The 21,477-nt window shown below is 39.0% G+C and overlaps 1 protein-coding gene across 2 annotated transcripts in view; it reads left to right on the top strand.

Moving 5' to 3' along the window:
• RTN3 (reticulon 3) overlaps nucleotides 1-21,477 on the top strand; it is a 63,299-nt gene that overhangs the window by 38,513 nt on the left and 3,309 nt on the right. For both annotated transcript variants that reach the window (XM_045893442.3, XM_045893441.2), the window contains 5 exons: nucleotides 15,226-15,433; nucleotides 17,525-17,663; nucleotides 18,099-18,168; nucleotides 18,961-19,007; nucleotides 20,689-20,747. In XM_045893442.3, coding sequence (XP_045749398.2) covers nucleotides 15,226-15,433; nucleotides 17,525-17,663; nucleotides 18,099-18,168; nucleotides 18,961-19,007; nucleotides 20,689-20,747 — 523 coding nt within the window. The remainder of the gene's footprint in view (nucleotides 1-15,225; nucleotides 15,434-17,524; nucleotides 17,664-18,098; nucleotides 18,169-18,960; nucleotides 19,008-20,688; nucleotides 20,748-21,477) is intronic.

Raw genomic sequence — 21,477 nt, 5'->3', positions numbered from 1 at the left:
GCGTTCCTATAAAACCCTCGATGAGCCAAAATGGAAAATATCCCCAGCCCTTTTCAAAAGTTCACATTAAGCCACTTGCTTTTACGAAAGACCTACATTAGTACCAGTTTCCACCTACTGAAAGAAATCCAAAGAGGATTTTTGCTTTTATGAAAAAAGCCACAACCACACTAACGTAGGGTTTTTTTGTAAAAGCAAAGTGGCTTAATGTGAACCTTTGGAAAGCAGGGGATACCTGTATAGTAAAAAATCAGTAGATAGTGGTGATGGTTGCACAGCAGTGCGAATGTGCTTAACATCACTGAATTGAATACTTGCAAATGGCTAAGATGGTAAATTTTATGTGTATTTTACCATGATAAAAAATAAAAGTAAGACTTATAGTAAAATGTCGGTAGTGTTTATATGGGTATTCACTCTGAACTCTTCAGCTTTACAATACGTTGGGGGGAGATAAAGCCGAAGGGGGAGACAAGCTGTTCCAGTTACTAAATAGATTCATATTGTTTCTGCTGGGGAAATAATAGAGCTGCTAGGGAAATGGAGAGAATAAGATCTCAAAAGTCAAGCGTCTGTGTATGACCTAACGCTTTATTTTATTTTTAAAATTTCTTTTGCTTATTACTGACAAAGATTTTAGAAATTGTCAGCTTTTTTAGAAGAAGAGAATTTTATGTCACGTACTGTTCAAGTCTGAAGCCACAGCACTTACCTGTATTGCTTACCAGATCATGAAAGAAGCGTTCAAGTCCAAGTATATCAATAACTATAGCAGAAATAGTGTGCCATAACCTGATTAGCATGGAAGGTAGAATTAGAAATAAATGTGTGCAAAAGGCATAAAATTACTTTCAAAATTTGGTTTGGCTTTCACCATTATTAGCAATTAAGTAGTGCTTTCTTCAGTTTTAGATTGGGTCTGATGTCTTCTGCAGACTTAAGTTCAGACTTTTTTTTTTTAAGATTTTATTTATTTATTTGATAGAGAGACAGTGGGAGAGCGAACACAAGCAGGGAGAGTGGGAGAGGGAGAAGCAGGCTTCCCACCGAGCAGGGAACCAGACGCGGGGCTCAATCCCAGGACCCTGGGATCATGACCTGAGCCAAAGGCAGACGCTTAATGACTGAGCCACCCAGGCGCCCCAGACTTTTCCTAATTGGAGAATTTAGTAGTTGTCTAACATGTGCAAAGAACCAGCCAGATCTAGAAGGGAAAAAAAGAATAGAAAACTAAAATCAGAGTTTTGTGTCTATTCCATCATGATTCAGCACTGCATTTATTATCTTTGATTATATTCTCTAGGTAACTAAGTTCAGAAGTTGACATTTTCAGATCCACCTAGCTATTTGTTATGGAGAGGTAATCAATGCTGTTTTGTGTGTTTTATAAATCTGAAATCAAGGGCAAAGGGAATGTTAGGTTATTTTAATGAACGAAAAACTATTTTTTCTTGACAGTCTAAGGAGTGCTAGTTTGAAAGGGATTCCTACAAATTTCTTTGGCCCGCTGCCAGGTGCGTTCATGGCCGAAGGCATGTGCATCTGTCTTTGACAGTAACAGCTTTGTGTTCTATAGTGATCCTGTGCCTTTTCGAAGGGAATGTCTTCAGTTAAGGGTAAATCTATAGCAGAGCAGACTATTAACCCATTTCAGCAGTAACAAAATTTGGATCTGAATATATAAACACATTATCCAGTGTTTTTTACAACTCAAAAAGTGGCTTTATTTATTATGAGCTATTAATGTAAAAGTAATCAAATAAAATAATCACTGTGAAAATACCCATATTTTTCTTTACATAAATAATTGTTCATATAAAAAAATTTAACTGCCTGTTTCCCCTTTATTAATGAACAGTTTCCCTTTTGTCATAAAGCCTGGCTTTTTTTTCCTTTAGTTATTTCACATTTAAATTTTCTTAGAGATGTATATTATAAATTTTGAAAAACTAATGAATATAGAACAAGTTGTACAGACTCTTGAGTTGTAGCTATATTCTTTTTTTTTTTTTAAGATTTTATTTATTTATTTGAGAGAGAGCAAGAGAGAACACAAGTGGTGAGGAGGGGCAGAGAGAGAGGGATAAGCAGACTCCCTGCTGAACTTGATCCCAGGACTCTGGAATCATGACCTGAACCAAAGGCAGACGCTTAACCAACTGAGCCACCCAGGCGCCCTGAGTTGGAGATTTATTCTTAAATTTGAAGTTAAAGTTGATTAACTGCTAAAACCTAAAATTTCTTACATATTTATTCCTTTTCAGAATAAGCATTTCAACAGCCTTTCTTTTCTTGTTTTGAGGTGTATACTTTGTAGAGTACAGTCAGTTGATTTTGGGGAAAGGCTGAAGTTAGAGTCAAACCAGGACCTTTCCCCAAATTTAGTAATAAAAATCAGTAGGGACTCAACAAGATTTGCTGATGTTCTCACTTGGATGGACAGGTACCAGTTTCTTTTTTCTTCGCCTTGAGCTCGCCATTGGATGTGTTAGTGCCCTCTTTTGGCATAAGGAGGGTACTGCAGGTGGCTTCCTTAGTACGGTCAAGAGATAAACATTTAAAAAAAATTTTTTTTTAATTTAAATTCAATTAATTAACATAACGTATTATTTCAGAGATAGAGTTAAGTGATTCATCAGTTGCATATAACACCCAGTGCTCATTACATCGTGTGCCCTCTTTTATGTCCATCACCCAGTTACACCATCCCCTCACCCCCCTTCCCTGCAGCAATCCTGTTTGTTTCATATGATTAAGAGTCTCTTATGGTGTGTCTCCCTCTCTGATTTCGTCTTGTTTTATTTTTTTCCTCTCTTCCTCATGATCTTCTGTTTTGTTTCTTAAATTCCATATATGAGTGAGATCATATAATTATCTTTCTCTGAATGACTTATTTCGCTTAGCATAATACTTTCTCGTACCATCCATATCATTGCAAATGGCAAGATTTCACTTTTTTGATGCTGAGTAGTATTCCATTATATATATATACCATATATATAAAAAGTCATTTAGATACAAGTCAAAAACATTCTTTGCAAATACTTTCTCCAGTCTCTGACTTAAATTTTTATTCTTTTAACAGTGTCTTTCAAAAAGGACAGAAATTTGGGGTGCCTGGGTGGCTCAGTCGTTGGGCGTCTGCCTTCGGCTCGGGTCATGGTCCCGGGGTCCTGGGATCGAGCCCCACGGAGGCCTGCTTCTCCCTCTCCCACTCTCCTGCTTGTGTTCCCTCTCCCTCTGTGTCTCTCTCTGTCAAATAAATAAAATCTTTAAAAAAAAGAGAGAGACATTTTTAATTTTGATAAAGTACAGTTTATCAGTTTTTTCTATGATATATCAGATGTTTATTTTCTTCTAGTAGTTACATAGTACTAGGTTTTACATTTAAGTCTCTGATCCTTTTGTGTTCATTTTTGCATATCATATGAGGTACAGATCAAAGTTCAGGGTTTTTTTGTGTATGGGTATCCAGTTCAGACACCATTTGTTGAAAAGACTTCTTTCTCCACTGAATTGATTTTGCAACTTCGTGAAAAAATAATTTGTTCATATATGCATGGGTCTATTTCTAGACTTTATATACCATTCCATTGCTCTCATCTCTCATTGCTATACCATCTTGATAATGATAGCTTTATAGAGTCTTGAAATTACATAGTGTTAGTCTTCCAGCTTTGTTCTTTTTCAAAGTCAATTTGGCTTTTCTAGGTCCTTTGAATTTCCTTAGGAAATTTAGAATCACTTTGTCCATTTTTACAAAAATACTTAGGAATTTTGATTGGAATTATATCAAATTATACATAAACTTGGGGACAATTAACAATAGCAATTTTGAGTCTTTGAACCCATAAACACAGTATGGCTTTCCAATAATTTAGGTCTTCATTAGTTTCTCTCAGCTATCTTACATAGTTCAGTATACAGATTTTGTCAGATTTGTCAGGGGCTATAGCTTAGTGGTAGAGCATTTTGACTGCATCTTTTGTTGAATTTATGCTTAAGTATCTTATATTTTCATGCTATTTTAAATGGTATTCTCAGCTCAATTTCTGGTTAATACTAATATATGGAAATATAACTGATTTTGTATATTGACCCTTGCAACTTTGCTAAACTCACTCATTAGTTCTAGCAGCTTTTTTTGTAGATTGCATCAAATTTTCTAAATAGGCAATTGTGCCATCTGGGAATAATAGTTTTACTTCCCTTCCAATTTGAATGCTTTTATTTCTTTTTCTTGACTTACTACACTGGCTAGAACATCTTTGCCTCTTTTCATTAAATACGATGTTAGCTCTAGGTTTCTTTTAGATTCCCTTTATCAAGTTGAGGAAATTCTATAACGTAGTAGTTTGCTACTACTTAAAAAGTTGTTGAAACCTTGTTGAAAGGTTTTATCAGAAGGGATATTAGATTTCCTTAAATGCCTTTTCTGTATCTTTTGAGATGATCAATCATATGGTGTTTTTTTTTTTTTTTAGTTTATCAATATGCTGAATTATATTGAATGATTATGAATGTTAAACCAATCTTGCATGTTTGTGAAAAACCCCACTTGGGTCATAGTGTATTCTTTTTATATGTTGTTGGGTTTGACTTGCTAAAATTGTGTTGAGGAATTTTTGCATCTGGGAGGCACCTGGGTGGCTCAGTCAGTTAAGCATCTGCCTTCAGCTCAGGTTATGATCCCAAGGGTCCTGGGACTGAGCCCCACATCGGGCTCCCTGCTCAGCTGGGAGCCTGCTTCTCCCTTTCTTTCTGCTTGCTGCTCCCCCTGCTTGTGCTCTCCCCCAACCCCTGTCAAATAAATAAATAAATAAAATCTTAAAAATAAAAGAAATTTTTGTATCTGGGGTGCCTGAGTGGCTCAGTCAGTTAAGCGTCTGCGTTCAGTTTGGGTCATGATCCCAGGGTCCTAGGATTGAGCCCCATGTCAGGCTCCCTGCTCAGCGGGGATTCTGCTTCTCCCTCTGCCCCTCTCCCTTCCTCTGCTCATGCTGTCTTGCACCCGCGTGTGTGCTCTTTCTCTCAAATAAATAAAATCTTAAAGAAAAAAGAAATTTTTGCATCTGTGCTCATGAGCAGTATTTCTTGGTAGTTTTCTTGTAATGTCTTTGTATAGTTTTGGAGTCCAGGTAATACTGACCTTCTAAAATGTGTTGAAAGACATTACCTTCTCATTTTATTGGAAGAATTTGTGTAGAATCAGTATTACTTCTTGTTAATGTTTGGCAGAATTCCCCAGTGATGCCATCTAGGCCTGGAATTTTCTGAGTGGGAAGCATTTTATTTATGTTTTACTTCTTTAATAGATATAGGACTAGTCAGTTTATTTTTTGAATGAACTTTGGTAGTTTGTGTCTTTGGGAAAATTTGTCCATTTTATCTAAATTATCTAATTTATTGGCATATTGTTGTTCATAATACTCCTTTATTATCCTTTTAATGTCTGTAGAATCTGTAGTGATGTCACCTCTCTCGTTCTTGGTACTGGCAGTTTTTTTACTCTTTCACCTTCTCTTGATTAATCTAGTTAGAGTTTTATCTATTTTATTGATACTGTCAAAGAACTTTGGCTTCATTAATTTTCTCTGTTATTTTTCTGTTACCTATTTCATTGATGTCTTATTTATATATTTATTTGAGAGAGAGAGAGAGAGAGAGCAGGAGCAGGGGGGAGGGTGAGGCAGAGGGAGAAGCCGACTCCCTGCTGAGCGGGGAGCCCAACATGGGGCTTGATCCCAGGACCCTGAGATCATGACCTGAGCTGAAGTCACTCAACTGACTGAGCCACTCCAATGCCCCGATGTCTGCTCTGACTTTTATTATTTACTTTCTTCTGTTTACTTGGGGTTCAGGTTCTTTTTCTAGTTTTTTAGGGTTGCAGCTGAGATCACTGAGTTGTCATCTTTTCTAACATAGGCACTTTCATACTATGTATTACTTTAGTTAGATTCCACAAGTTTTGTTTGTTGTTGTTGGTAATGGTGGTGGTGGGTTTTTTTAGATCCCACAAGTTTTTATTTTCTTTCAGTTCAGAATACTTCCTAATTTCCCTGATGATTTCTTTTTTGATTCATTAAAAGTGTATTTAGTTCACAAATATTGAAGGTTTCCCCAATATCTTTCTTTCCCAATATCTTTTGTTATTATTTCTAATATAATTACCTTGTAGTCAGAAAACATAAAAGTGACTTGAATCCTTTAAAATATATTCAGGGGAGGATGCCTGGGTGGCTCAGTCAGTTAGGTGGCTGCCTTTGGCCCGGGTTATGATCCCAGGGTCCTGGGATCGAGTCCCACATCGGGCTCCTTGCTGAGCAAGAAGCCTGCTTCTCCCTCTCTCTTCCTCTGCTTGTGCTCTCTCTGTCAAATAAATAAAACCTTTTTAAAAAATAAAATAAAATAAAATGTATTGGGGGCACCTGGTGGCTCAGTAGGCTCAGCATCCGGCTCTTGATTTCGGCTCAGTTCATGATCTCAGGGATGTGAGATCAAGCCCCGTGTCAGGCTCCATGCTCGGCATGAAATCTGCTTGAGATTCTCTCTCTCCCTCTCCCTCTGCCTCTGCCCCTCCCCCTCCTTGCACGTGTGTACTCTTTCTCTCTCAAAATAAATAAATAAATCTTAAAATGTATCGGACTATTTCATGGCCCAGGATTTGGTTTATCTCGGTGAATGTTCCACATGTACTTGAAAAGTTCTGCTGTTGTTTTGTGGAGTGTCCTATAAATATCAAGAAGGTCATATTGGCTAGTAGTGTTTAAGTCTTCTATATTTTTATTGATTTTTCTGTCTACTTGATCTACCAATTATTGAGAGAGAGAGATGTTGAAATCCCTAACTATATATATATTTCACCTTTATTGGGGTACAATTCACATATACTATACAATTCATCCATTTAAGTGTGCAGCTAAATGTATTTTATCATCACTGTCCAATTTTAGAACATTTTAGTCCCCCTACAAAAAAGAAACCCCATACTCATTAGCATTCACTCTTCATTTCCCACCACTACCACAGCCCTATACAACAACTAATATATTGTCTGTCCCTATAGATTTGCTTATACTGGATGTTTTATATAAGTGGAGTCATGCAATATGTGGTCTCTTATAATTGTCTTCTTTCACTTAGCCTGATGTTTTCAAGTTTTAGCCATGTCATAGCAAGTAGCAGAACTTCACTCCTTTTTATTGCTCTATAATAATTACATTGTATGGATATATACTACATGTTACTCATCTATTCATCAGTTGATGGACATTTGGCTTGTTTCCACTTTTTGGCTATTATGAATAATGTTTCTGATAAATATTGGTGTACACAAATTTTTGTGTTGTTGTATGTTTTTATTTCTCGAGCATTTGCCTAAGAGTGGAATTGCTGGGTCATATAATAACTCTTAAGTTTAGCTTTTTGAGGAACTGCCAAACTGTTTTCCCAAGTGACTGTGCCATTCTTCATTCCCACTAGGAATGTAAGAGGGTTCCAATTTCTCCATGTCCTTGCCAATATTTGTTACTGTATTCTTTATGATAGCTATCCTAGTGGGTTCATTGTGATTTTGATTTGTACTTCCCTAATGACTAATGATGTGGAGCATCTTTTTATGTGCTTATTGGGCATTTGTAATCTTTGGAGAAATGTCTATTCATATCCCTTGTTTATTTTTCAGTTGGGCTATTTTTTAATTACTGAGTTTTATAATTCTTTATATAATCTTATATTTTGAACACAAATACCTATCAGATATATAATTTGCAAATATATTCTCTCATTTTGTGACTTTTGTCATTTTCTCGGTACCGTTTACAGCATAAAGGTTTATAATTTTGATATAGTACCGTTTATCTGTTCTTTTTTTGTCACTTGTGCTTTTGGTTGAGAAATCATTGCCTAACTCAGGGTCACAAAGATTTACTCCTGTTTTCTTTTTTTTTTTTTTAAGTTTTTATTTTAATTCCAGTTAGTTAACATACAGTACATAGTGTTATATTAGTTTCAGGTGTACAATATAGTGATTCAGCAGTTCCATACATCACCCAGTGCTCATTGCAAGTGCACTCCTTCATTTCCATCACCTATTTAACTCCTGTTTTCTTCTAAGAGTATAAAGACAGTTTCTCACTTTTCTGAAACAACCATTTATCTTTTTCTTTCTCTGTAAACCTTCTTCATCACCTTGCCCCCACCTCAGCTGATGACCTCAACACTTTTTTGTTAAGAAACTAGAAGCATTTAGAAAGAAATCCCTCTTCTTGCAGTCTTCAGATCTATGAATGGGCCTGTGTCTGTCCTCATCTTCTTCACTGTGTTGCTCTAACAAGGGTCAGCCACTTCATCTGGGCTCTGGGTCTCTATCCCTCCCTTCTCCTGAACTCCTTCTGCCCCCTTCAGCTCTTTCTGCTTGTGTCAGCATATAAACATGCTTTAGTGTTTCCCATCTTTTTTTTTTCCCCCATCTTTTAAAAAAAACTGTCCCTTGGCCCCAAATGTCCCTACTCCCCCTCACAGCTAGACTTCATAGGCATTTACTCTCCCACTGCCTCCACATCTCACCACTAATTCCTCTTCTGCTCCCTTCAGTTGCTTGTGTTTGCATCACTCCACTGAACAGCTTTTTTTTTTAAGATTTTATTTTATTTTATTTTATTTTATTTTATTTTATTTTATTTTGAGAGAAAGAGAGCATGAACGAGGAGGGGCAGAGGGAGAGAGAATCCCAGTCCCACGACCCTGACTGAGATCATGACCAGAACCTAAATCAAGAGCCAGGCGCCCAACTAACTGAGCCACTCAGGTGCCTCTCCATTGAATAGGTTTTTTTAAAAAAATATGTCAACCACTTAATTTTTTTTTTTTTAAGATTTTATTTATTTATTTGACAGAGAGAGGGAACACGAGCAGGGGAGTGGGAGAGGGAGAAGCAAGCTCCCCACAGAGCAGGGAGCCCGATGCAGGGCTCCATCCCAGGACCCTGAGATCATGACCTGAGCTGAAGGCAGCCGCTTAACTGACTGAGCCACCCAGGCGCCCCCTCCATTGAATAGTTTTAATCAGATCACCAACTCTCTCCATGTTGCCAAGTCCATGATTACCTTTTTCCTTATTCAAGCTCAGCAGAATTCATCGGTTTCCACACCTCCTCAAAGTACTTCTCTCTCCACTTCTGTGATACCATACTCTCTTAGTTCTCCCCTACCTCCCTGGTTACTGCTTCCGTTCACTTCCACTAGCTCCTCTAGTTTTATTCCGTTACTAAATATTAGAGTGCCATTGAATTAAGACCTAGGCCTGCTTCCCTGTCAGTCCTAGGTAACCTCATCCATTTTTATGACTTTTAAATATTGTTTGTGTGCTTGAGGGAGAAGCAGACTCCCCGCTGAGCAGGGAGCCCGATGCGGGACTCGATCCCGGGACTCCAGGATCATGACCCGAGCCGAAGGCAGCCGCCCAACCAACTGAGCCACCCAGGCGCCCCATTTTTATGACTTTTAAATATTGTGTGCTTGTGACTTCCAAATGTGTATCTCCTGCTCAGACTTGGCCTGTGGGCTATATACACTGGTGGCCATCTCTGACATCCATCCCAAACTAACATGCTCTGTACTCTGCTATTCCTTACTTTACCTCATTAAATGATACCGCAGCCATCCGTTTGTTCAGGCCCCAAACCTATGGTTCAGCCATATTTCTTCTGTCGATCATCTCCCACATCTCGTCCACCACCAGGTTCTCCCTGTTCTACTCCAAAATATAGCTCAAATCTGTCCACTCTTCTCCATCCTGACTGCCCCCATCCTAATCTAAATGACCATCATCTCGCACTTGAATCTCCACCTTAGGCTCCTACAAGTCTCTCTGCCTGTACTTTTACCCCACCCAATCCATTTTCTATGCAGTAAAAGTGTACCTCTTTTTAAAATACAATATACCATGTTATTCCCCTGCTTGACCTTTAGTGGCTTCCCATTTCACCTGAAGTTAAAATCCAAGCTCCTTACCTTGCTCTATGAAAGTATTCCATGATCTAGCTCCTGCCAGTCTCTCCAGCCTTGTCACACCCTTCTGGCCTTTTGCATGGCCAGCTCCTTCTCATTTTTCATATCTCACCTTTCATGTCAGTCCTCCAAGAGGCTTTTCCTGACCGCTAGCTTCGGTCATGCCTGTGCACACACACCTTATTTTCATCGTGGCACAATGGATTCATATCTTACAAGCCTCTGGTAGAGGTAACACTTAGCTTGTTATTCATGCCTCTCTTCCTCCCGGAAAGTAAGGATCTTGTTTGCGTTGCTCACTGTTATATTCCCAGTTACTAGTACTTGCCTGGTACACGGTAGGCACTTAATTAAAGCTTGCTGAGAGGGGCACCTGGGTGGCTCAGTCAGTTGAGCATTCAACTCTTAATTTCAGCTCAGGTCATGAGATCGTACCCTGCATCAGGCTCAGTGTTCAGTGTGGAGCCTGCTTAAGATTCTCTCTCCCTCTCCCTTTGCCCACTACCCCCCACCCCGCACACACACATTCTCTCTCAAAAAAAAATAAGGAATTTCCTGTTTTAAAAAAGTTCTCTACTGAAGTAGTAGGAGCAGATGAATGAAAAGTAGAAGAAAAAACATTTTGTGGAACCAAACCATTGCAGCCTCTTGGTGCTTTCCTGGTTGTGAAGCAAACACTAAAACCAAGTCTAGAGGCTTCATCATTTTAAACTTCCAGCAGCTGCCTCATTTCTTGCCTTTTTCTTTCTCTTTTTTTTTTTAAGATTTTATTTATTTGGGGCACCTGGGTGGCTCAGTTGTTAGGCGTCTGCCTTCGGCTCAGGTCATGATCCCAGGCTCCTGGGATCCCACTCCCCCTGCTTGTGTTCCCTCTCTTGCTGTATCTCTCTCTGTCAAATAAATAAAGTCTTTTAAAATATATATTTTTTATTTATTTATTTGAGAGAGCGGCAGAGGGAGAGGGAGAAGCATTGGCTCCCGCTGAGTAGGGAGCCCAATGCGGGTCTTGATCCTAGGACCCTGGGATCATGACCTGAGCCAAAGGCAGACGCTTAACCGAGTGAGCCACTCAGGTGCCCCTTTTGCCTTTTTCTTCATGTGTTTGGTCCTCCTAACTCTTCCTCCACGATCAGAGGACAGCATTTCCAGACTGCCAAGTTCCTTTCTTTGGTATTGTATGCTCAGAATCCTTGGCCCGCTGTACTTGATAGGCTACAGGTGCAGAAACTTGGCCTCTCATAGATTGAGAGAGATCGTCAGGAAACAAATGCAAACTGGTTATTAGCCCATGTTTTAAGCACTTATGAACAGATTTAAAGAAAAATAAAGCAGAATAAGGAGATGGAGTGTGATCAAAGGATGGGGATGTTAGGTGGGGTGGGCATTCTGAGGGAAGTAGCCCATGAACCAGGACCCAAATGAGGTGAAGGGGCAAATCATGTGACTTTGTGGAGGAAGAGCATCCCAGACAGAGGTTTGAGGGATTAACCCGCTTTTCCTTTCCCTCTGTTATAGCCCCCCCTTTAATCAGTGTGTCCCTTTTCTAGACCAGACCATAATTCTACCATTGATTTTTTTAAGACCCAGCCTAGGGCCTTAATACTGTTGTGCAGGTTGTGTACTGCACACCTCTAGGGGACACCATTCACATGTGTACTCATTGTAGGTTTGACTATTTCTTATGACAGTTTTCCAGCAGATGGCAGCAAGGTTCATGAGGACAGGGTGGCTTTTGCTAATCTAGATTTACATACAGGCTAGTGTCATTACCCCTCTTTGATACATTCAAGTCTTTTTCTCTCTGGGCCCCAGTCTTACCCTGTAAGCTTTTCTTTCTTTCTTCTCTTTCTTTCATTCAAATATTTCAAACTTAAACAATTGCAACTATAGTACAAAAAACTCCCATATAACCTTCACTCTAGTTCAACAGTTGTTAACATTTGCCTACTTTTGCTTTATCTCTCCTTTCCCCTCTCCATAGATCCATGTTTTTTCTTTTTTCTTTTTTTTTTTTTTAAGATTTTATTTATTTATTTGAGAGAGAAGAGAGCACACGAGCTGGGCAGAGGGAGAGGGACAGGCAGACTTCTGGCTGGGCAGGGAGCCCAACACAGGGCTCTATCCCAGGACCCTGAGATCATGACCTGAGCTGAAGGCAGATGCTTTTTTTTATTTTTTTTAATTAATTAATTTATTTGAAGGCTGATGCTTAACCAACTGAGCCACCCAGGCCCCAATGTATGTTTTTTCCTGAACTATATAAGAGCTGATTGCAAACATCCTGCCCCTTTACACCCCTACTTTGGAGTTTTAGTTTTTGTCTTCGTTTTTGAACAAGAATTTTGTTCAAGAATTTACATAGCCACAGTACACTTATCATATTTAGGAAATTTAATATTGATACAGTATAGTTGACCCTTGAACATCGCGGTAAGAGGCTCTGAGCGCCATGTAGTTGAAAATTCCCATAGAACGTTTGATTCTCCAAAAACTTAACTACTCATGACATGCTGTTAACCAGAAGCCTTACCACTAACATGAACAGTCAGCTAATACACATTTTGTATGTTATATGCATTGTATACTATATTCTTAGAGTAAGCCAGAGAAAAGAAAATGTTATTAAAGTCAAAAGAAGAAAAAATACATTTACAAGTACTATACTATATCAGAAAAAAATCCACGAAAATGACCCGTGCAGTTCAAACACGTGTTGCTCAAGGATCACCGGTGCTTTTATCAGTTATATAGTCCACATTCAAATTTTGTCTGTTGTCCCAGTGGTGTCCTTTAGAGCCTTTTTTTTTTTTTTTTTTTTTTTAAGATTTTATTTATTTGACAGACACAGCAAGAGAGGGAACACAAGCAGGGGGAGTGGGAGAGGGAGAAGCAGGCTTCCCGCCGAGCAGGGAGCCTGATGTGGGGCTCGATCACAGGACCCTGGGATCATGACCTGAGCTGAAGGCAGACGCTTAATGACTGAGCCACCCAGGCGCCCCTTTAGAGCCGTTTTTACCCCTTTATCCAGTGTTCAGTCTATAATCATCACACTTGGCATTTATGTGTTGTCAGATCTTACCTCCTTTATTTTTTGCTGTTTTTTTATTGAAGAATAAGTACAATGTTACATTAACTAAAGATGTACAGTGTAATGATTCAGCAGTTCTGTACATCACTCAGTGCTCATCACAGTAAGGGTACTTATTCTAAACCCCCTTCAGCTATTTCACCCACTCCCACCCGACCTCCCCTCTGGCAACCACCAGTTTGTTCCCTGTAGTTAAGAATCTGGTTTTTTTGTCTCTTTTTTCTTTGTTCATTTGTTTTGTTTATTAAATTCCACATATGAACGAAATCATAAGATATTTGTCTCTGTTTGACTTATTTCACTTAGTGTTGTACCCTCTAAGTCCATCCATGTTGTTGTAAATTTCTCAGTCTGGGTTTGTCTGGTGTTTTCTTATTAGTTCTAGGTTTTATGTTTTTGGCAAGAACACCACAGAAGTGATGTTGTGTCCTCAGTGCATTACACCGGGAGGCACATGGTATCTGTTCCATTCCGAAGCATTCTGTGTTGAAACTGTGCTTGTGGTCTTAGGAACAGTGACGTCTATATATTAGGACTCTGACTGTAGAAATCCTGCTTAGTATTTGCTCTCATAAGAGGGCAGCACTCTGTTCAGCTTTCCTGTCCCAACTAGGTGAGTCTGGGGCTCTCACCTTCCCATCAGGAATCGTAATGCCTCTTACTTCTCCTAGTGTCACATCCCTTGGCTGGAATCTCTGAACCAGTGATTATTTCTTCTCTACAATCAGCATACCTTTAGTGTGAAAGTTTCAAGTTAGGTTCCGTTGGCTCCAGCAAGGTTAGGCTTCAGAGTTGAGTATTGTAGCTGGAATATGGAGAAGAACTAGGTGCCAGGGGGTCCACTTGAACAGATTCAAGTTCATTTTACCCTCAATCACAGTCTTGCAGGCCTATCATATTTTAGTTGTAGTTAAAATTTGAGTGTTTACTGCATGTCATTTACAAAGCATTCTATTGCATTGGCCTCCTATAAAAACAACTCTAGGAAATAGATGTTACTTTCTTTATTTTACAAAAGAAAAAACAAAGGTTTAGAAAGGTCATTTAAGACAATATGGCTAAAAATTACCAGGACTCAAACCTGTCTCTCCAACTCCAAAGCCCTTGCCCTTCTTCTTTTTTTTTTAAGATTTTATTTATTTGCGAGAGAGAGAATGAGAGACACGGAGGAGGGTCAGAGGGAGAAGCAGACTCCCTGCTGAGCAGGGAGCCTGATGTGGGACTTGATCCCGGGACTCCAGGATCATGACCTGAGCCGAAGGCAGTCACTTAACCAACTGAGCCTCCCAGGCGCCCAGTCCTTGCCCTTCTTTATGAACAGAAAAAACCTGCAATAGGACCATTAATGTCGAAGTTAACCTTCACAGATTGAAAATTCAAATCTAGTGTCATTGCTAGATTGAAGGTGATTACTAGAAACTTTTACACACAGTTCTTGAGGTGTCTTTAAGTAGAAGAACTTAGATTTTTCCAGTTTGGCTGTCCCACATCCTGAGACCCACTTCCCTGAGACAGTTTTGGTTTATACCTATTTCCTAACAATTAGTTATAGTGTCCCCATTCATTTTCAGAGGTATAGCGGTTTAGATAATGATGTGGTCCCCTACCTATCATCCTTCCTGAGTTCTCTTCAGATTAACATAGAGACATAGGTGTTTTGTTGCAGCTAACACTCGTAGAGTTTGGTTTGTTTTTATCCACCACTCTCTTCTGCCTCCACCCAATTTATACACATTAGCTTTGGTTTTATAGTGACCAAACGAATTTATCGGCATGGTTTGCTTAATTTAGTCAACAATTAACAAGATTTTATCACACTTATTCTACATCCTTTCTGCTAAAGCATTCCAAGAAATTGACACTTTATCCCATTGTACTTTAGTAGCCATCTCTAAAAAAATAAGTTTCTAAGTTTTTGTGAACCTGTCCAGAAACCACAAGAACCTTTTGCAGTATGAGTCCTCACTCCTGACATACAATTTGATTTTCATTTAACAGATTCTCTTAAGGAGGGTTGCGCTTGTAATTGCATGCTAGTGTAATGCTTCTCAGGTATGCAGGACACAGCCAAAGAGCAGTCCTGGCCACGTGGCTACATGTAACCTGTGTTCCCTTTTCTTTTGGCAGTGCACGATCTGATTTTCTGGCGAGATGTGAAGAAGACTGGGTTTGTCTTTGGCACCACACTGATCATGCTGCTCTCCCTGGCAGCTTTCAGTGTCATCAGTGTGGTTTCTTACCTCATCCTGGCTCTTCTCTCTGTCACCATCAGCTTCAGGGTCTACAAGTCTGTCATCCAAGCTGTACAGAAATCAGAAGAGGGCCATCCATTCAAGTGAGTGGAAGTCTCACAAGTAACATTCGACAGTTTAGAGAAGGGGTTTGCCGAGGCTGGGCAGGTCTACCAATCAGACCTGACTAAGTGAAGAATTATAGAGCCTAATACAGCTGATCCCTTGCATGAACCATCAGCTAGAAACCTTGCCACTTCAAAAGTGACCAAGTTAGGAGCCAAGAACTTTTTGACAAACTAGGGGCTCACACTTTAAGAGCAAAGAAGACTGTCTGAATTCCTGAGCAGGGCCTCCAGGACAGCACCTGGTTAGATGGGGTCCCAAGGACATGCTTAAGTTCCCTGTTATAGTTAAATCTTTTTGTTTTGGTTTGGTTTTGATTTTGATTTTTTAAACATTTTTTTATTTAAATTCAGTTAATTAACATAGTGTATTATTAGTTTCAGAGGTAGAGTTCAGTGATTCATCAGTCATATATAACACCCAGTGCTCATTACATCACGTGCCCTCTTTATTATCCAACACCCAGTTACCGCATCCCCCCACCCACCTCCCATATAGTTAAACCTTAAAACAACTTAGAAATCTCAGTATTGAGGCTGTGCTCTTAGCAATATCAAAATTTGATATGTTTGCTCTTAGTTTTATTACTGATTTCCTTCTTATCTCTCCTTTAGTTTTCTTATTTTTTTTTCCCCCCTTTAGTTTTCTTAATACCAGGAGCAAGTCTTGAGGTCAGTAGGTCATGCATTTCTAGAATCCACTTGCTAGCTTTCTGTGCTGTGACTTTAACAAATGTTTTCCTCTTGGAAATCTTAGCCCATAAACAATTTTAATATTCATAAATGACCGTTTTTTCAAAACCTTTTCGTCATAGGGAAAGAAACTCTTCCGTGACCTCTCAAGACTATGACAGAATAAGTGTCTGGCTGCAGCTCTGGTCCTTTTATTTTCTCTTGGTGAAAATAGAAGACAATTTAAACTATATGTGGCATTTAAAAAGTTACGTGAATTAATTTTAACAAATCAGTAGCTGCTCACTGAGTGAATAAATGTGACTTTTGCTACAAGCTCAAATGTCTTAGCAGCGTTTTTCCTCTTCTGCAGGACACTGTTATGGAATATAAAATGTGTTTTGTCAAGTTGTATGAATTACAGCATCTGATTTTTATAACTTTTGTATTTGGTAGTAAATATTTTCTTAATAAGTAGGAAAGGAAAGCATGCCTGTTCCTTTCTCTTTTTTCCACAAGATTATAGGCTCTTTAAGGCAAAAGCAGTCTTCTCTTTCCTGATATGTCAGTGCATAGCAGAGGGTCTGATACTCAGTAGGCACTCAGTAAGTACCGAGTGAAGGAACAAGTTATGAGCACATGGTTACATCTCAATTCTGTAGTGCATCTGCAAACAGAACCTAAGTCTTTTGTCCGCCCTATCAAACTCAGTATCTCCACTCTCCTTTTTCTTTTGTTAACAAATATTTTATAATGCCTCTTTTATCATTTTGAAATGAAATTCATAGATATCTATTAACAAAATTTCAAAAATAGACTGTAATTGTAATATAAAGGAATAAGATAGAAAGTCATTTATAGTAAAATAATATATATTCCAGTCAATATTTAACTGCTTGGACATGACTACACGCACACAAAACAATAGAGACATTAGATACTTGTACTTAGATGTATAATCTCCAGTACAGATGTGATTTTCCAAAGTAGTGTAAAATGTCTTAGTAAAGTTTAGCATAAACAAAATACAGTTTTTTTAGAAAATTCAGGATATGTTAAAACTGGGGAAAATACCTTGTTTTTATACGTTCTGGGCTTTTGATAATTATAAATGAGTTCACCTTCATAAATACCTGTGAGGCAGTAAAAGTTATGCAGGGCATAGGACAATTCTTTACTGTGTATGAATGTGCCACACTTTGCAGACATCTGGCATCTTTGCTTCTGCTCACTGAAAGACAGTGGTGCCCTCTCCCCAGCCCATGAAAGCAAAAAATGCCCCTACAGATTTCTAAAATGTGCCCTTGGGGGAATTTCACACTCTAAATAACTGCTCTACTAACAGAAAGAGATCTTCTTCCTTGTCAAATGTATGACTGTTGTTTTTTCTTCTGGAAGAGCCTACCTGGATGTAGACATTACTCTGTCCTCAGAAGCTTTCCATAATTACGTGAATGCTGCCATGGTGCACATCAACAGAGCCCTGAAACTCATTATTCGTCTATTTCTGGTGGAAGATTTGGTTGACTCCTTGAAGGTTAGTTGCTTCTACAGCTTTTGGTGGTGAGGCTGAAGAAAACCAGGGACTAGGTTATAATTCAGAGGAAAAACAGTAAATAAATGTATGCAAATGTATTTTGCATAAAAACAAATGTATGCTTACCTCAACCTGTGAAAAATGGGGATAGGAGTCAGTAGAGAAGACATCTCCTACACCTGTAGAACTAAGTGCCCTCCCAACAAGGGCACCGTCATTGACAGAAATGCAGTCACAGTCTGTTTTTGAGCTCTGATGCACACTTCCAACGTATGGTGCAGACGGTGTGTAACCTTCATTGTGAAATTATAATTATGTATGGCATACATCACTAAATTTATGCAGACTTAATTGGCAAGAGGAGAATGGCATCAGTTAACCTAAATTTTGCATTATGATTATCCCTGCGTAACCCTCTGATGTTGGCCTTCACAGCTGGCTGTCTTCATGTGGCTTATGACCTATGTTGGTGCTGTTTTCAATGGAATCACCCTTCTGATTCTTGGTAAGGTGACAAGGAAAATGTCTCCATGCTCTTTGAAGTACAACTAGCCTTGAACAACTCAGGTTTGAACTGTGGGGGTCCACTTATATGCAGATTTTTTACAGTACAGTATTGTAAATGTATTTTCTCAGGATTTTCTGACTAACGTTTTCTTTTCTCTAGCTTATCTTATTGTTAGAATACAGTGTATAATACACATAACATACGAAATATGTGTTAATTGACTGTTCTTGGTAGCACTTCTGGCCAACAGTAGGCTGTTAGTAAAGTTTGGCGGGGGGGAGTCAAAAGTTATATGCAGATTTTTTACTGCATGGGGTATCCTACCCCTAATCCCTACGATGTTGAGGGGTCATCTGTAATTGGTAAAAGTAGGAGCCAAGAGAATGCCCAGCATGTCTCCACTCCTTCCATGTGGCCTAGCCTTTAACATCCATAAACCTTGAATTAGATGTTGGAAGAACCTGTGTTTGTGGCCATAGGTTTTTTGAAAGGTCTTAACTATAAAGAAATATCAAAACAACCAGAAGTAAAGGAGAGTTGTCTACATTTGGTTTAAATATGGGGATCTTATAGAAATCATTTTCATAATCTGGAAATTATTTGTGATACAAAGAAAGCCTGTGTACCTCTAGCTACCTATCCTTAAATGAGAGCCCTAGGTAGGATTTCTCATATTGAAGATCTGTGTTTCCCTATATTTCATAAGGAAAAATGTGCGTGTTACTTGAGTCTTGGGTCTTTTTGACTGTCTCACATTTAGACTTGCTGTGTCCTGTGATTCTCTTACAGCCGAACTGCTTATTTTCAGTGTCCCCATTGTCTATGAGAAGTACAAGGTGAGCGCTTGTCTGTCTCAAATCAGATATGCCTGTTGATGTATGACTAGCTTTAGTTTATTTTTTAGGCATTGAAGGTTTGGAGTGATCATTTTCTTTCTTTTTTTTTTAAGGATTTATTTACTTATTTGAGAGAGAGAGAGAGAGTGCACAAGCGGGAGGGGCAGAGGGAGGAGGAGAGAGACTCTCAAGCAGGCTCCACGCCCAGCTTGATCTCACGACTCTTGAGATCACGACCTGAGCCGAAACCAAGAGTTGGACACTTTACTGACTGAGCCACCAGGGCCCCATGAGTGATCATTTTGTAACCATTTCTGCAGTCTGAGTTTGTAAGTCAGGAGCCTGTAAGAAATAGTGGTTTCCTGTACCAAGATTTAGGAGAGAGAAGGGTAGGAAGGTATATTTTTATGCCTTGTTGTGGGTCTTTTAAGTATTTCATGTGGATGCATTATCTGTTCAAAAAAAGAAGTTGAAAAAATGCTTAAATAGATAAAAGCTGGTGTCCAAAAAGAAATTTAAACTATCAAGGCTATTATGGGAATCCATCTATGTGAAGAGATGTTTGCATCGTGGAATGGTGAATACAAAGCCTTGCTAGATGCTATGAGTTTATTCTTTACAGATTAAGTCATCAATCAACAGGCTTTATTTATGCCTTTTGGTATTAAATGAATTAGTCTTACCTAGGGGCCAGAACACATTTGTGATTACAGAATATAGATTAAATAGACCGTTTTTAGTATTCAGAAAATGCTTTACTCCAGTATCTGTAAAGGAAACACCTAACAAGTAAAACCTTAGCAAAAGGGGCGCCTGGGTGGCTCAGTCGTTAAGCGTCTGCCTTCGGCTCAGGTCATGATCCCAGGGTCCTGGGATCGAGCCCCGCATCAGGCTCCCTGCTCGGCGGGAAGCCTGCTTCTCCCTCTCCCACTCCCCCTGCTTGTGTTCCCTCTCTCACTGTCTCTCTCTCTGTCAAATAAATAAAAATAAAATCTTTAAAAAAAAACAAAAACAAAAAAAAACCTTAGCAAAAGAAATGAGTGATTTTTACTTCAACAGAGTATTATAAGGTGTTTATGGCATAATTTAAAGTCTGAAACCCGAAGGGTCTTTATGGGTTTTGTTTTGTTTATGTGGGCTTCACGCCCAGCATGGAGCCCAGCGTGGGGCTTGAACTCAAGACCTGAGCTGAGATCAGGAGTTGAGTGAGCCACCCAGGCACCCCTAATACCTGAAGTTTTTGGGTTTTTGTTTGTTTTTAAGATTTTATTTGAGAGAGAGAGCAAGAGAGCACAAGCAGGGGGGAGAGAGAGAAGCAGGCTTCCCACTGATCAGTGAGCCTGGTGTGTGGGGCTTGATTTACTGAGCCACCCAGGCGCCCCAATACCTGAAGTTTTTAAAATACTCATAAAAACTGGGCATCATTGGGGCAGCTGGCTGGCTCAGTCAGTAGAGCATGCGACTCTTGATCTCAGGATCGTGAGTTCAAGCCCTGTGCTGAGTGTGGAGCCCACTTGAAATAAAAAATAATAATAAATTTTAAAAACTGGCATTGTTTTCATTTCCCAGAATATGCAATAGTGTTTTTAAAAAATGGTTAACACTAGGAAACAGAACATTACCTTCAGGAAAATTGTTAATCTGTGTGTTGCCATAACTGAGTCTCTTCCCTTCCTTAAAGACCCAGATTGATCACTATGTTGGCATTGCCCGCGATCAGACCAAGTCGATTGTTGAAAAGTAAGTATGCTTTAGTTCCGCATTTTATCAGAACGTGTTGCTTTTCTTCCCCAATTATTTTTAGCCTCCTCTATAAAATACTGATTCAAAGAAAGGGAATTTTCATCCTGAAGAAAAATGTTGGTTACTAGTTTGATTTTACTACAAATTATTTCATCCTGCTTCTTTAAAAAACATCCTTTGTGTCTTAAGATCAGTGGAATTAGCAGCTTTGCCTTTCTGAATCGGCCTTGTAAGTGTACGTAGCTGCCCGCCCACCTGCATCAATTTTAAGCCAAACTCTTCCTTCTCTTTTCAGAAATAAGAGCTTTACTAAATAAATGACTCAAGGCACAATGCTACCCTTCCTAAAACTACCAAATCCCTGTTTTCTCTTTTTTTTTTGAACCAATTTAATATTAAAATCAAGTAATAAAATATTGGTAGACATTTCTATGACTCCTTCTACCAAGGAACCATTTGGGGTTTTTTGTTTGGTGTTTTTTTTGCTTTTTTTTTTTTTTTTTGTAATTATGGCAAATACTAAGGAACCCACACTTCTTATTGAGATGTTAACATTTTTTCATATTCAGATATTTAAGAAATAAAACACAAGCAGCTAAATCTTTTTTGTTTTGTTTTGTTTTTTAAAGATTTTATTTATTTATTTGACAGAGAGAGAGATAGCGAGAGCAGGAACACAAGCAGGGGGAGAGGGAGAAGCAGGCTTCCTGCCAAGCGGGAAGCCCGA

Source organism: Mirounga angustirostris, unplaced genomic scaffold (assembly GCF_029215605.1).
Source record: "Mirounga angustirostris isolate CCGP_5_RB_7025 unplaced genomic scaffold, mMirAng1.0.hap1 SCAF_13, whole genome shotgun sequence".
NCBI lineage: Eukaryota > Metazoa > Chordata > Mammalia > Carnivora > Phocidae > Mirounga > Mirounga angustirostris.
This window is presented reverse-complemented; position numbering and strand designations above follow the sequence as displayed.